General features: G+C 42.2%; 1 protein-coding gene across 4 annotated transcripts in view; it reads right to left on the bottom strand.

Annotated features, from left to right (window-relative positions):
* The window catches only part of LOC122661556 (pumilio homolog 5-like), an 83,270-nt gene that overhangs the window by 43,719 nt on the left and 25,356 nt on the right, over positions 1 to 14,195 (bottom strand). For all 4 annotated transcript variants that reach the window (XM_043856982.1, XM_043856983.1, XM_043856984.1 and 1 more), the window contains 2 exons: positions 12,050 to 12,262; positions 11,847 to 11,957 (listed from right to left, as the gene is read on the bottom strand). In XM_043856982.1, the coding sequence (XP_043712917.1) occupies positions 11,847 to 11,957; positions 12,050 to 12,262 (324 nt within the window). The remainder of the gene's footprint in view (positions 1 to 11,846; positions 11,958 to 12,049; positions 12,263 to 14,195) is intronic.

The raw sequence follows: 14,195 nt of genomic DNA, 5'->3' as shown, positions 1-14,195 counted from the left end.
TATATAATTTTTATGAAAAGATTCTCTTAAACAAGGTGATAATCTGCTGGTGAATACTACAGTGCTCGCAAAGGCATGTGGGAGGAACTTAATATCCACCAACCACTCACCAATGATTTGGAATTGTTGAAAACTCAGCGTGCAAAATTTCAAATGGCGAAGTAACTATCTGGTTTGAATTTTAGCTTGCAGCCTGTCAAAAGCCAACTTCTTACTGGTGATAGCGTATCTTCCATGAATGAAGCTTTTTATCGCATTCAGCATAATATGTCTCCCTCCCTCACTCACTAAATCTGAACTCTCCTCCCTTTCTAAGGAAAGTCCTGCCTTATTGTTGGCAATGGTGGTTGTGTTCATGGAGTGGCTCTAGTTTTCCTGGAAGAAGTTGTGGTTCAAGGGGAGGTCAAGGACGTGGTGGAAGTCGTGGACAGCAAACTAACCGGGGCTCACAAGGTCAATCATACTGATGATAATATTAGGTTAAGCATGGTAACCTCACTGGGCACAGCAACAGCAATTAGCCAACACTGTTGAAGAGAATTCTAATATAGTGTAATGCCACTAATCTTGCTTCTTCCTCTGGAGGTAACCAATCAGCTACTTTGCCTCGCGATAATTTGGTCAACCAATTCCTGGAACGTGATGCAGATTTATCACCAAATTGGGCTTCTTTTATTAGGAATAAGTCTAGGGTTGGGTTATATACATGTCGGGCCTTTGATCCCATGGGTTTTCACTGTAATAGGTCACTTTTATGGACTTAAAGTAGAGCCATAGGGGTACATAAGTTGCATACGGGATTAGCCCTATACTTAGTTTCTTTTCATGTTTTTGTGTTTTAAATTGAACCGGTTGAACCACTGTTCTAATTTAAGTGATTTTAGAATTTTCTTTTAGAATATAATCTTTTTAACAAGTTATATTTTAAGGTCCACACCTCTACACGAATTTAGAGATAGAGTGTTTTGTATTTAGACTCAGCTTGGGATTTCCTATTCCTAGGCTGCATAGGAATTTAGGCCTTTGGCCAACATAAATAAAGAACAACCATGGGGCTCCTTTTTACTCACTACTGTTTTAGAAAATTCAGCTCAAGCTTCTCTGCAACTTTGTTCTCTCCCTTGGAGATTGTCTTGTGTTTGATCAAGGCTGGTGGGATTGGTGTTTGATCCAATCGACACCTTGCGGTGTGTAGCCCTGATGGTTCGTTGGTGGGATTGGTGTCTGATCCAATTGACACCTTACGGTTTGAAGCCCGGGTGGTTCGTCTTCAAGTTTTATTTCAAGTCCTATCCAAGATACAATTTTTATTCAAAGATCTCCTTCAAGTTCTAGTTGAAGATTTAATTTTAATTCAAGATCTACAATCAAACAAACTGCTGCCAAGGAAATTCTGCAACAACAGTAAGTTTGAGACATCCCCATCCCTATCCTTCTTCTAATCCTCTAAAACAAGCTGCTGCCAAGGTAATTCTGCAACAACAGTAAGTTTGAGACATCCCCATCCCTATCCTTCTTCTAATCCTCTACAACCCCAAGCCTAGTTTCCCCTTTGTTATTTTCAGTTTTCCCATACCCTAAATTCCCCACAGACCTAACCAGCCATCAGAACTTCATCAAACTTCAACCACAACACCCCCTGCCCAGAAGGAGAACTCAATCTCCCTTGCTGCCCATTCCAACCACTGAAACCCTAATTTCCCCCATCTCAAATCAAAATCCGAAACCCTAATTTCTGCCCAGCCCAAACCAACCGTCAGAACAGTCTACAAATCTGACCGATTATCCCTCATACCCTCCTAAGAAAAACATTCAAGTTTGGTTAACTTCTGTCCAGCCAAACCCTAGAAATCCATCTTTTCCTCTTTTCAAAACCCAAAACCCTAACCTAACTTGCTGCCCATTTAAGTTCACACACTTCAATCATGGTTTTAAAACTTGGGATCATATCCTAGATTGACCGGAGTCAACTTCGGGTCTGGAGTACCTGATAATGGCTAAGTAACTTCAAAATTCGGTATTAACTGCCATACAAGGGTGGTAGAATAGTACCCTGCCATGGTACAGACCCGGTGGAGTGTTCCTATAACATGATGGCTCCAGTATCTCCTTCTTCTCCGGCACTCCGGTAACTCTTTCTCTGGCCAATCACGAAATGCCTTCCCACTCGCCTCCACCCCCTCCTCCTCCTCCTCCTTCTGTCACTACCATCCCCACCACCCCTTTGTCTCCTGGCCAACCCAAATGGAACTCTTTTTTCAACACCTCCCACCTTGCTTCCCTCTCATCTGCTGGCCTCCCCCTCCACTTTGTTTCCCCTTCCATTATTGGGTCCACCAAGGTTGCAGTCTGCTCCCATGATGCTCTTGGGACTGAAGCACAGCTATGGGAATCCTGCTTAGTGGGCCATTTTCTGGGCTCTCAACCCCCCTTTCACATTTTAAAAGCTTCCCTCTCAAAGCAGTGGAGGATCAATGGCACTCTTGATATCCATCTTCTGGACAATGGCTTTTTTATATTCAAATTCTCGGATGATCACGACAGAAACCGTGTGCTTGAGGGTGGCCCTTGGCAGGTTGGGAAGAAACCCATCTTTCTCAGACAGTGGCACCGCCACCTGCAACTGCGCAGGGTTGATCTCTCGATCATCCCCCTCTGGGTCTCTCTTCCTGGGCTCCCCCTCCACTACTGGTGTACTGACGGCCTTAGCTCTGTTGTTTCGGTATTGGGTAAGCCGTTGTTCTCAGACATGCGCACGATGAGGAAACTTTGTTTGGCTTTCGCTCGAATATGCGTCGAAGTGTCTGCTGAAGAACCTCTGCCCACTTTCATCACTGTCAATGAAGGGGATGATTTCTCCTTTGAACAAGAGGTCCATTACGAGTAGAAACCACCTCAATGTCTCATCTGCAAGAAGTTTGGGCATGATACTACCCTATGCTCACCTCCGGAGACTTTTTCTCCACCGGAAAATCGCATGCCCACCTCTGTAGCTCCATCTCGGTTCACTTCCCTCTCCAGAGGCAGAACCAGGTCCCGTCATCGTCGCCGAAATCTTAGCTGTGCTCTGGCAGCTCATCAGGGCAGCATCCTGGGTATCCCTCCTCTACCCATTAGGCAAAACCCTTTTGCTCCTTTATCTGACGATGACCAGTTGGAGTCTGAACCTGAAACCTGCATCGAGAAGTTCCTCGACTCTGCTGCTCCTCGTACCAGATAGCGAATGGCGTCTCCGGTGGCTGAACACCCTCCTGGCATCTCTGCTGATACCTCTGATGCTTTGGCCTCTGTCGCTCTAGCTCTGACGACGAACCCTTCCCCTTTGTCCCCTCTGGAACCTGCGTCTACTCCGTCATCGGTTCCTGCACCTTCTTCTTCTGTGTTAGCCTCGACAAGTAACCCTGCCACTGTTCCCATCTTTCCCTCTTTTGCGAGTGACCCTTTGTCTCATCCTCTCTCGGCTCCCCCTAGTGATATCCCCTTGGTTGTCTTTTCTGAGGGGCCCACCCATGAGTTGCGCTCTCCCTCTTCTCTTTCCCTTTATCCCATTTACCAAAAAAGCCCTCCACTAAAAAGAAATCAAAAAACCACAAGAAAAAAAAATCAAAGAAACTGTCCCCCCCCCGGGTTGACCCAGCTCCTGAATCTTTTAGCCCCAGTTCACTCGGGTCGGGTCAGTTGGCAGGTTCTAATGGGTTAGCCCGTATGTCTCATTCGTGTCCTTCACCCGATCCCCCCCCCTCTTCTACTATCCCCTGCATATCCCCTGCTGCTGGCTACAACCGTCGCCACCGAAGCTCCTCCTCTTCTCACGGTGTGCTATTCCGACTTTTGGGATGCCAGGTGCAACCACCCCTCTTGCCCAAATGAATCACAGTGTTCTGTGGAACACTCGGGGTCTAAATTCCCTGAGCAAACAAGTTGCAGTAAAAGACCGTATCCGTCTTCACCATTCCACTTTCTGCTGTCTACTGGAAACCCATGTAAAAGAGCCAAATGCTGCAAAAATTTTGAGCTCAATTGCCCCGGGTTGGTCTTTCCTATCCAACTACACTCACCACACTGATGGACGCATCTGGGTTTTATGGGATTCTTCAAAAATTCAGGTCTCCTTGATCTCCTCTTCGGCTCAATTTCTCCATTTAAGGTTCTCTGACTGCCTCAATCACTTCTCCTTCTTTTTCACTGCTATATATGCTTCCAACTGCCATTTACAGAGGTTACATTCATGGGATGATCTCCGCAGTATTGCAAATCTTATTGGTCCTTCACCTTGGGGTATTGGTGGAGATTTTAATGTTATCAGATTTGGAAATGAAAAGCAGGGGGGTGATTCTTTAGATCTTGACTCTATGGCTGCTTTCAATGATTGTATTGATGACTTGGGCATGGATGATCTTCATTGGACTTGTCCCACTTTCTCTTGGAGCAATAAAAGGGTTGGGATTCACCGTATTGATTGCAAGCTTGACCGAGTCATGGTCAATGATTTTTGGCTTACCTCCTTTCCCTCTTCCTCTGCCACCTTCGATACCCCCGGTATTTCTGACCATAGTCCCATCTCTCTTTCTATACAGCCTTATACCTCCTTTGGTCCTAAACCTTTCAAGTATTTTGACATGTGGTCTTCCCACCCCACTTTTCTTCCTACTGTCAAGGAGGCCTGGGAAAAACCTGTACAAGCTTTCTCTTCCCCCCTCATTGATTTTGCTAGGAAGCTCAGAAATGTGAAAGATGCTCTTAATGTTTGGAACTCCAACATTTTCAGCAATATCTCCCAGCAGGTCCAAGATTGCAAGGATAAACTCTCTTCTATTCAGCTGCAAATTCAATTGGATCCCCTGAACTGTCAACTTGCTGCTGATGAAAAGGCTGCCTCCCATGACCTATCAGTTCTTCTATCTCAAGAGGAAAGTTTCTTAAGGCAGAAGGCTAGAATTAAATGGCTGGAGTTAGGGGACTCCAATTCAGCCTACTTCCATAGATCCCTGAAGTCTAGATCAAACTTCAATGCCATTTTACAGCTGGCAGGTCCCGATGGCTCTCCTATTACTAATGTGAAAGACATCAAAGATATGGCTGCATCCTACTTTAAGGATCTTTTTAATGGCCCCCCAGGTGCTGCAGATTCTATTCCCAATGATCTCCTCAACAAATTTATACCTATTGAGCTAATTCAGTCCCTTGGTGCCATTCCTTTGGAGGAGGAAATCACCACTGCTATCCACTCTTTCAAGGTGAACCGTGCTCCTGGTCCGGATGGTTTCAGCATGGGTTTTTTCTTAGCCTCTTGGAGCATTATCAAGGATGACCTTATCAATGCCATTAGAAGCTTCTTCTTCAATCCTAGCCAAATCAAAGGAGTGAACCATACTTTTCTTTGCCTTATTCCAAAAAAAGAAGGAGCCTCAGCTATGTCGGACTTTAGACCCATTGCTCTCTGCAACCAGATCTATAAATTCATTGCAAAGATTTTGGCGTTCAGGCTCAAGACTGTGGAGGATCTCCTTGTTAGTGAAAATCAATCAGCTTTTATCCCCGGCAGAAACATATCGGATAATATCCTTCTTTGCCATGAGATTGTCAGAGGATTTGAGAGAAAAAACCATTCTCCAGCTGCTCTTATGAAGATTGACATCCATAAAGCTTTTGATTCTCTGAGATGGGACTTCATTGAAAAGATGTTGATCAAGATGGGTTTCCCTGCAGCTATCATCCACTGGATCTATTATTGCATTTCTTCTCCGAGATTCTCAATGCTTGTTAATGGCAGCCCAGCCGGGTACTTTGCTTCTACTGTGGAGATTCGTCAAGGGTGTCCTCTCTCCCCTTACATCTTCACTTTGGTTATGGAAATCTTATCTCGGAAGATACAATCCTTCACGGAACAGCAGCTCATCATCCCCATTCCTAAATGCAAAGCTCTCAAGCTTTCCCATCTTGCCTTTGCAGATGACCTCATGATCTTCTCAAAGGCCTCCATCACATCTTTTGAGTCTATTATGCACTGCTTGCAGATGCACTGCTTGCAGCACTTCCACGAGCTCTCGGGCCTCCAGATCAACCCTACAAAGTCTCTCCTCTTCTTGGCTGGGATCTCTGAGCTAGATAAAGCCCCCTGCAAGCTATCTGTGGTTTTCAACTTGGCCAACTTCCAGTCAAATATTTAGGCCTTCATTTAATTCCAGCCAGATTATCAGCCCATCATTGTACCCCTATGTTGGATCTCATCAGGAAACGGCTGCAACTGTGGAAGGGTAAACTTCTATCTTATGCAGGTCAGTTGGTTCTCATCAAGTCTGTGCTTCAAGCTTCTTATATCTTCTGGTCTAGTATATATGGTCTACCTTCTTCCATCATCAATTCTATAGAATCCCTCATGGCTTCTTTCCTTTGAAAGGAACTGATTCCACTAGATTTCTCCACCCTATCAGTTGGGCCTCAGTTTGTCTTCCCCTTGCCGAAGGTGGATTGGGTATTAGAAGGATTAAGGAAGTAAATTCAGCTGGCATCATCAAGTTGATTTGGAAGATTGCTTCAAGGAAGAAAAGTATTTGGGTGGATCGGATTTATTCAGGGCTGCTTAGATAGGATTCTACTTGGACTGTCTCCATCCCCTCGGATGCCTCCTGGGTTTGGCGCAATATTCTGCACTCCCGCCCCCGTGTTCTTGATTCCATTCTCTCTCACATTGGTGATGGAAACTCCACTTCCTTGTGGCTGGACCATTGGTACCCTATGGGAATTCTCCTCCACCAAGTCACCTCCAGAACTATCTATGGCTCCGGACTTCCTAGAAATGCTTTGGTCGCTGATATCATTGATGGAAATGGCTAGGTCCCCCCTCCAAATCCCAATCCTGAGCTTGCCTCTATTTGGAATCTGTTGCCTTCCATTCAGAGAAGACCCACTCTGAGGGGTGATTGTGTTATGTGGCGGCCAAACTCCTCAGGTTCTTTCAGCTCCAAAGCTGCTTGGGACCTTATCCGGACGCGTCATCCTCTTGCTCCTTGGAGGAAGCTTGTCTGGTTCAAGCATCATATCCCCCAGCACTGTTTCACGGTCTGGCGAGTCTTCTCCAACTGCCTTCCAACGCAGTCTTTCCTTCGGCATCGTCACATCTCAGTCTCTCCTTCCTGTGATCTTTGTTGGAATATGGTTGAAGATTCAAACCATCTCTTTTTTGAGTGCCCTTTCTCCCAATCCATTTGGAAAGGCATTCTTGCCAAATGCTGGCCAAGGTCCCGCAAGATTCTCCCTTTTGATAGAGAATGGCTTTGGGTTGATATGACCTTTGGAGGATCTTCTCTCTGTGATGTGGTCGGTAGGCTGGCTTTTTGTGCTACGATCAACCATATTTGGATGGAGCATAATTTGCGGAAATGGACTACCAAATCCCGCTCTATAAGCCAGATTTGGAACTCCATTTCCTTTGAAATTACTTCCAAACTCAATTCGGTTGCCCCTTCCTCTTGTAAGGATACCCCAAGGAACAGGCTCATTGTTGTCTCATGGGGTCTCCCTTCTATCTCCCTCCTAGCTGTGGACTCTTCTGTTTGAGTTCTTTGGCTTTGGTTCTTTGTTTGTTCTTCTTTCCCTCCTATTTGAGGGCTGTAGTTCCTTTTTCTTTAGTATTGAAATTTTTATTCACCCAAAAAAAAAGTTTACACACTTCCATCCATCAAAACATCTCAGAACCTTCATTGATAGACTCCCCTACCTCATCTTGATATAACCCATACATCAAACCCTAACCCTAATTTCATCAAAAACCCTATTTTGACCTAGCCGATTCACCTATTCATTACAGATCCTAGTTTACTGGCTCCTAGTTGATCTTCTACCAATCTATGACTACATTAGAACATGTTCAGCAGCTTGAGTCCTCCACTTCCTCATCTACTACTGCTACATTAGCTCATTTAGGTACTGTTGCATTTCTTGCTTCCTTTTCTCCTACAATTGATTATGGTACATTGTCTAGTATGACTGGTAAGTCTAATATATTTTCTTCCTACCAGACCACTCGTCATCCATCTCGTGTTGTTCTTGCTCATCAGTTCATGGTAATGCAACTCAAATTTTTGGTCATGGTGTTGTGTTACTTCCTCCTTATCTTTAACTTTTGTACTCCATGTGCCACAATAACCTTTAAATCTTCTTTCAGTTAGACAACTTACCAAAGCACCAAACTGTTCTATTACATTTTATCCTACCCATTGTGTGTATCAAGATTCAAGACAAGGAAGACAATTGGTGGAGGACATGAGAAGGATGGGCTATACTATCTTGATGATGATGCTTCTACGGCTCTCTACTAATTTTAGTGCGGCTTCCCTTCTACAATGGCATTTTCGTTTGGACCATTTGTCACTCTCTAAACTTCAGCACATGGTTCCCAATTGTAAGTCTATCTCTCACATTGAGTGCGAGGCATGCGAGTACTTCATTCCCTTCTCGTGATGTCCCTAGGAGTCAATCTTTGTTTTCCTTAGTCCATTCTAACATTTGGGGTCCACATTGTGTCAAGAGTCAGTCTGGTTTTTCTTATTTTGTAACCTTTGTGGAAAATCGTTCTTGAATGACGTAGTTATATTTGTTGAAGTATCGTTCTGCCCTCTTGTCTACTTTCAAGCAATTTTATAATGAAATAAAAACTCAATTTGGTATTTGTTTAAAGTTTTTTCATTCTGACAGTGCTTTGGAATTTACTCAACGAAAAATTTCTTCCTTTTTCTCTGAACATGGTATTTTACATCAAACTAGCTGTGCATATTCTTCACAAAAGAATGTTGTTGCTGAAAGGAATAACCTTCATTTATTAAATATTGCTCAGTCTTTTAATGTTTCACATAAATGCTCCAGAGACATATTGGGGGCATGTCGTATTGACAGCTTGTTATCTTATTAATCGCATGTCTTCTTCAATTCTTCCCAATCGGTCCCCTTTCTTTGTGTTTTTTCCATAATCCTCTTTGTTTGGGTTACCACCTATTGTTTGATTGCACTTTGCTTTGTTCATGTTCTTCGTCCTAGGCTCAATAAATTGTCCTCACGTGTTGTTAAATGTGTTTTTCTTGGGTACTCTCGTACCCAAAAGGCGTATCGGTGTTACGAACTTATTACTCATCAACACTTCATCAGTGTGGATGTTAGCTTTTTGTAGAATACCTGTATCTTTCTACTACAGGACATGACTTGGATGTTGCACTTCCTATTCCACCACATGTTACTACTTTGCTTCCTCTTGCAAATTCTCCTGCTCAGCCACGATTAGTGCCCCTCCAGATTTGCTCATCCAAAGCCTTCTCCACCAATTATAGCTAGTCCTTCTCTACCGCTCTCTGCACAGTCGGATTCATTGCCTGGAGGCCGTTCTTCAGCTGCTGACTTTCCTATTGCTCTTTAAAAAGGTAATCGACCTTGCACTCAAATGTCGCTTGTTACTTATCTTATTGCTCAATTTGTGTGTCTTTCACATCTTCCTACTTCTCTTCGCAATTTTTGTCTTTAACTGCATATACTGTTCAGAAACTTATCAGGAGGCGTTGCCCATCCTGGATAGAAATCAGTTGTGGATTTGGAAATGGATGTGTTGCTTAGTCATCAGACTAGAACTCTGGTTGATTTACCTCCAGGTAAGGAACTTGTGAAGTGTTGTTGGGCATACTGCTAAGAATAATACTGATGGTTTTGTTGAGTGGTCGAAAGCTCACTTAGTTCCATATGTCGGGCATATATGGGGTTGATTACTTTGAGACCTTTTCTCCTCTTGCCCGAAATAACTCTATTCACGTCCTTCTCTTTGGCAGTTAATCATCATTGGCCTCTCTTTTAACTTGACATCAAAAATGTTTTTTTTTTTTTTTGTATGGTGACTTTGTAGAAGCAGTGTATATGGAGCAACTACCAAGGTATGTTGCTCAGAGGGAGAATTCACAGAAAGTATGTCTGCTTCACAAGGCCAATTATGGTTTGAAGCAGTCGCCATGAACCTGTTTTGACAAGTTTAGCAAAGTTGTCATTGGTTGTGGCTTTACACAATGCTACTCAGACCACTCTATCTTTGTTCGTCAACAAGGTTCAGAGGTAGTTATATTGGTTGTTTATGTTGATGACATATAATCATTGGTAATGACTTGTCTGCCATTGAAGGTGTCAAAGCCAATTTACAACAACAATTTCAAATGAAGGATTTTGGGGGAACTCAAGTATTTTCTGGGAAATGAGGTTGTTCGTAGCAAAAAGGGTATCAATTTATCTCAGAGGAATATATTTTTAACCTCTTGTCTGAAACTAGCATGCTAGGACGCAAGCCCGTTTATACTCCTATGGATACCTATCAAAAAGTTAGTGTTTGTGACAACAAGGACTATGAAGACAATGAGAAGTAAGAAACAAACTAAAATGGCTTGATCCAGTGCTGAGGCTGAGTATTGGGCCATGGCACACACTGCAGCTGAATTAATGTGGTTGAAATCTCTCATTCAGGAATTTGGTTTTCCGATTGATAAGCCTATGGATATGTATTGTGACAATCAAGGTGCTATGTATATTGTTAGCAATCCCATCTTTCATGAACGCACAAAACATATTGAAGTTGACTATCATTTCGAGGGTGAAGCTGTAATACGGAATTTAATCTCTACTCCTTTTGTTAAGTCTACTGATAAACTTGGTGATATGTTCAGGTTGCTTCAGGCTAAGCATGGGTAACATTAATGCTCTAGCTTGAGGGGAGAGTGCTAAAGTTGCTGTTTATTACTTATGGTCTATTATAGGGAAGTTTATATAATGTTCTTTCCTTATTAGGGCTTATATGCAAATACACATGAGTTCAAGATTTAAGTTTGTAATTATTACTATTTGGTTTATATAAATTAGGGAGCATGCTCACGGTTGGGGGATTCAGAAAAACCGTGAGCTAGCTTTTCTTCTCCTTCTTTTCTCTCCTTTTTTTCTTCTCTATTTCATCCTCTGCTTCTCTTCTATAATTTCATAGGTATTGATTTCCTAGCTCTTGGTATTGTAACATTAGTTAAACCACAAATAAGACCAATTCCATCCACAAATTACAAACCAATCTTACATTCTTACCCCACAAAATGCACCATCAGCCAGCATTAAAGGGTGCTGGTATGTCCCCTTTTTTGCCCCTCTTCTATTTTTTTAGCTATTCGTCAGAATTAAGATATCTCATGCAACAGAAGCATAGTACTAAATCTCGTTTCGTTTCGATGTTTCAGTCTGACTGAAATTTCTGAGATACCGAAATTTCAACGAAATTTCGTCGAAATATGATATTTTTTCTGTGGGTGTAAAATGCCAAAAATGACCGAGATTTCTGAAATTTCCGAAACGAGATGACCGAAATTTCACCAAAATTTCTGAAATTTTCGAAATATTGCAGTTTTCAATTCGATGTTGCATTTCGTTTCGACTCGACCGAGATACTCGAAATCTCGACCGAGACGAAACAAGTTTTAGTACTATGAGCAGAAGTAAGGCATTAAAGTCAGGAAAAAGAGAAAGAATACAGTTAAAAATAAATTAACACTTTAATACTCTCAAGAAAAGAGCCATAAATACCTCAATTATAACCATACAGAGACTGGATCATGAGATTACTCAAGCATGCTACCACTCATAGATGTAGCTAAAAATCATTTTCATTTAAACAATAAGGTGTCAATGTATCAACATGCATGTATGATACTCCTAAACTATAAATTGAGATATTAAATTACAAAGTGACTAGTGAATATGCAGAATATCACAATTTAAGCTACAAGATGCGAGTCATCAGGCAGAAAGGAATCAGATGGTGACGAGCAAACAAAACCAACCTGGGTAACATAATTGCCATACTGATCTTGGGCAAGAGCAGAAGCAGATTCCAAAATTTCATCCACTATACATTGACTTTGCAGGCCACCTGTACAATGCTCCAGAACTCTCTTCTCCAGATGAAAAATCAAAGCTGGTACATAAGGATATGATGGATGTGATAGATGAAGCCTTAATAAGCATTCTTGGTATATCCACTTACCTGGATAACACGGCAACCATATGGATGTGTAGAAAGTGTTGCAACTTGACCGTGAAAAGCAGAAATAATAAACCCAATTTTCTGTGTTGGAACACACTCGATGCATTTCTGTATTACATGATTTCCATTTTGATCACGTACACATCTCATTACATGCCCATCAAGTTCAAGCACAAGCTTTGTTTTCTGATCCAGCTCAATAACCTCGAGTGCCTACACCAAATATGCAGCACAGGACCAGTATACGGAGAAAATCAAATTCTGATGAGGAAAAGATAAGAGTTACAAATGTAGCATTTGGTTGGAACTCAGAACCTAGGTTTCAATTGTATAAAAAGACTTGAGGTCTCCTAGAACATTAAAAAATTGCATAAAGTTACTCATCCGCAGAAATGCAAACCCATTAAAATAATATGAATTGCTGTCTCCCTGTTTCAGCATGAAGATAGTAACATTTGACAACCTAATACCATGAACAAGATAGCATGCACGGAAAAGATTTCTTTCTTCTTGAGTTAGCTAATCATGAATCAGGCTAGTATACCACAGGCAGGTTTTATTAGTTTGCTGTAGGATTTTTTGGTCAAGTGATGGATAATAGAGTAAGGAAACAGACCTTTAACAAATTTCTACCAACCCAAAATTCTTTCTTGAGAAAGGGTATTCTTATGGAACACCCACTCAGGTGATCTACAAAATAGCATCTGACTTCAAATATCTGCCATGTTGTGAACAGGTGGGAACCCAAGGTCCCCTGCCCACATTTCAATTTTCAGCCCAATCCAAGTACGAAGCAAAACAAAACATTGAAAGTCCAGGACTACAAAAAGGGTGGAAGGAATAAGGGGACGAATGGACATACAAGGGGGGCTATGCCATTACATGGGAGGGTAAATGAATGAATCTAAGGCTGAAATTTGACACAGGGCTAATCCAGTTGACCTGTCTATCCAACTAAAACAACTCCCAGCATCGTCCTGGAAATAGGGCACCTGCTGACAAGTACAATTTTGAAAGATCACCCAAGTGGGTGATCCATAACTTTTCCCTTTGAGAAAGGTCAAGTATTTTGTGTTTTTATTGATATTTCTCAAAGAGAAACCCGTAGATGCTATACTGATCGAGCCATAAACATTCAAGAAAAGTGTTATCTAATTTATAATTTTAATTTAATATTCATGATTAAATCGATATCACTTTGTAACTTTTATGATTGTAGGCAAACAATGGCAACCCGGATATTTAAAGCATATTGGCTTAAGCCGTAATCACATGTTTAAAGATATTTACGAGCCTTCAGAGATTCGGCATCAATGTTGCACGAAGATGATACAAGCTTAGGAAGTCAAATTAATTACGAGCCTGATTTGGATTTGCCTCTCTCTCTCTCACGCTCTCTTTGGGATTATTTTTTCTCTCCCCTTTGTTTTTCTCTTCCAGACGGCTCCCTCCTGCCTAGAATCTCTCTCCAGCATCCATGATCCAGCATAGCAGCCCCTTCCATCGTTCCACCATTATTCTTCTCTTCTCAATCCCTTTCTTCTCCACGAGTTTTTTTGGACAACAGTGCACCAAAGATTAATTCATAGCTGTCAAGGCGTCGCCTAGGCGGGCTCCTTGTACGCCTAGTTGGTGTCGCCTTGAACTTTAGCCCTCTCCACCGCCTTGGGTCGCCTAACCGCCGTGAGAACTATGGATTAATTAATGGATCAATGTGGATTCGACCTGAAGACAATCTTTCTTTCATAGATTTTTTTTTATTAATAACTATATTACCTTACCCTAGGGGGGGGGCAAGGAGGAAAAGGGGGGGAGGGGAATATTCAAAGAAGGAGAGGAGGGGGGAGAAAAGAACAACCAACCTAGCCTACGCAGAGGAGGGGGATCACAAAATAGACAAATCTAGACCCCAGGAGACAACAATATGCCTGTTCCTTAGGGAATCCAAAACCCGATCAAGACGGCCGCATTTGATCTTAGAAGAAACGTCAAAGAAGATGGCTTTCCAAATCAGATCAAAAGATCGAGAGTTGGAAGTCCATCTCCTAAGGTTCCGCTCCATCCAAATATGATAGATGGCAGCACAAAAGACCAGCTTACCAATAGTGTCACAGACAGAATTTCCTGAAAAAGCTTTGTTCAACCA

Source organism: Telopea speciosissima, chromosome 5 (genome assembly GCF_018873765.1).
Source record: "Telopea speciosissima isolate NSW1024214 ecotype Mountain lineage chromosome 5, Tspe_v1, whole genome shotgun sequence".
In the NCBI taxonomy this organism is placed as follows: domain Eukaryota; kingdom Viridiplantae; phylum Streptophyta; class Magnoliopsida; order Proteales; family Proteaceae; genus Telopea; species Telopea speciosissima.
This window is presented reverse-complemented; position numbering and strand designations above follow the sequence as displayed.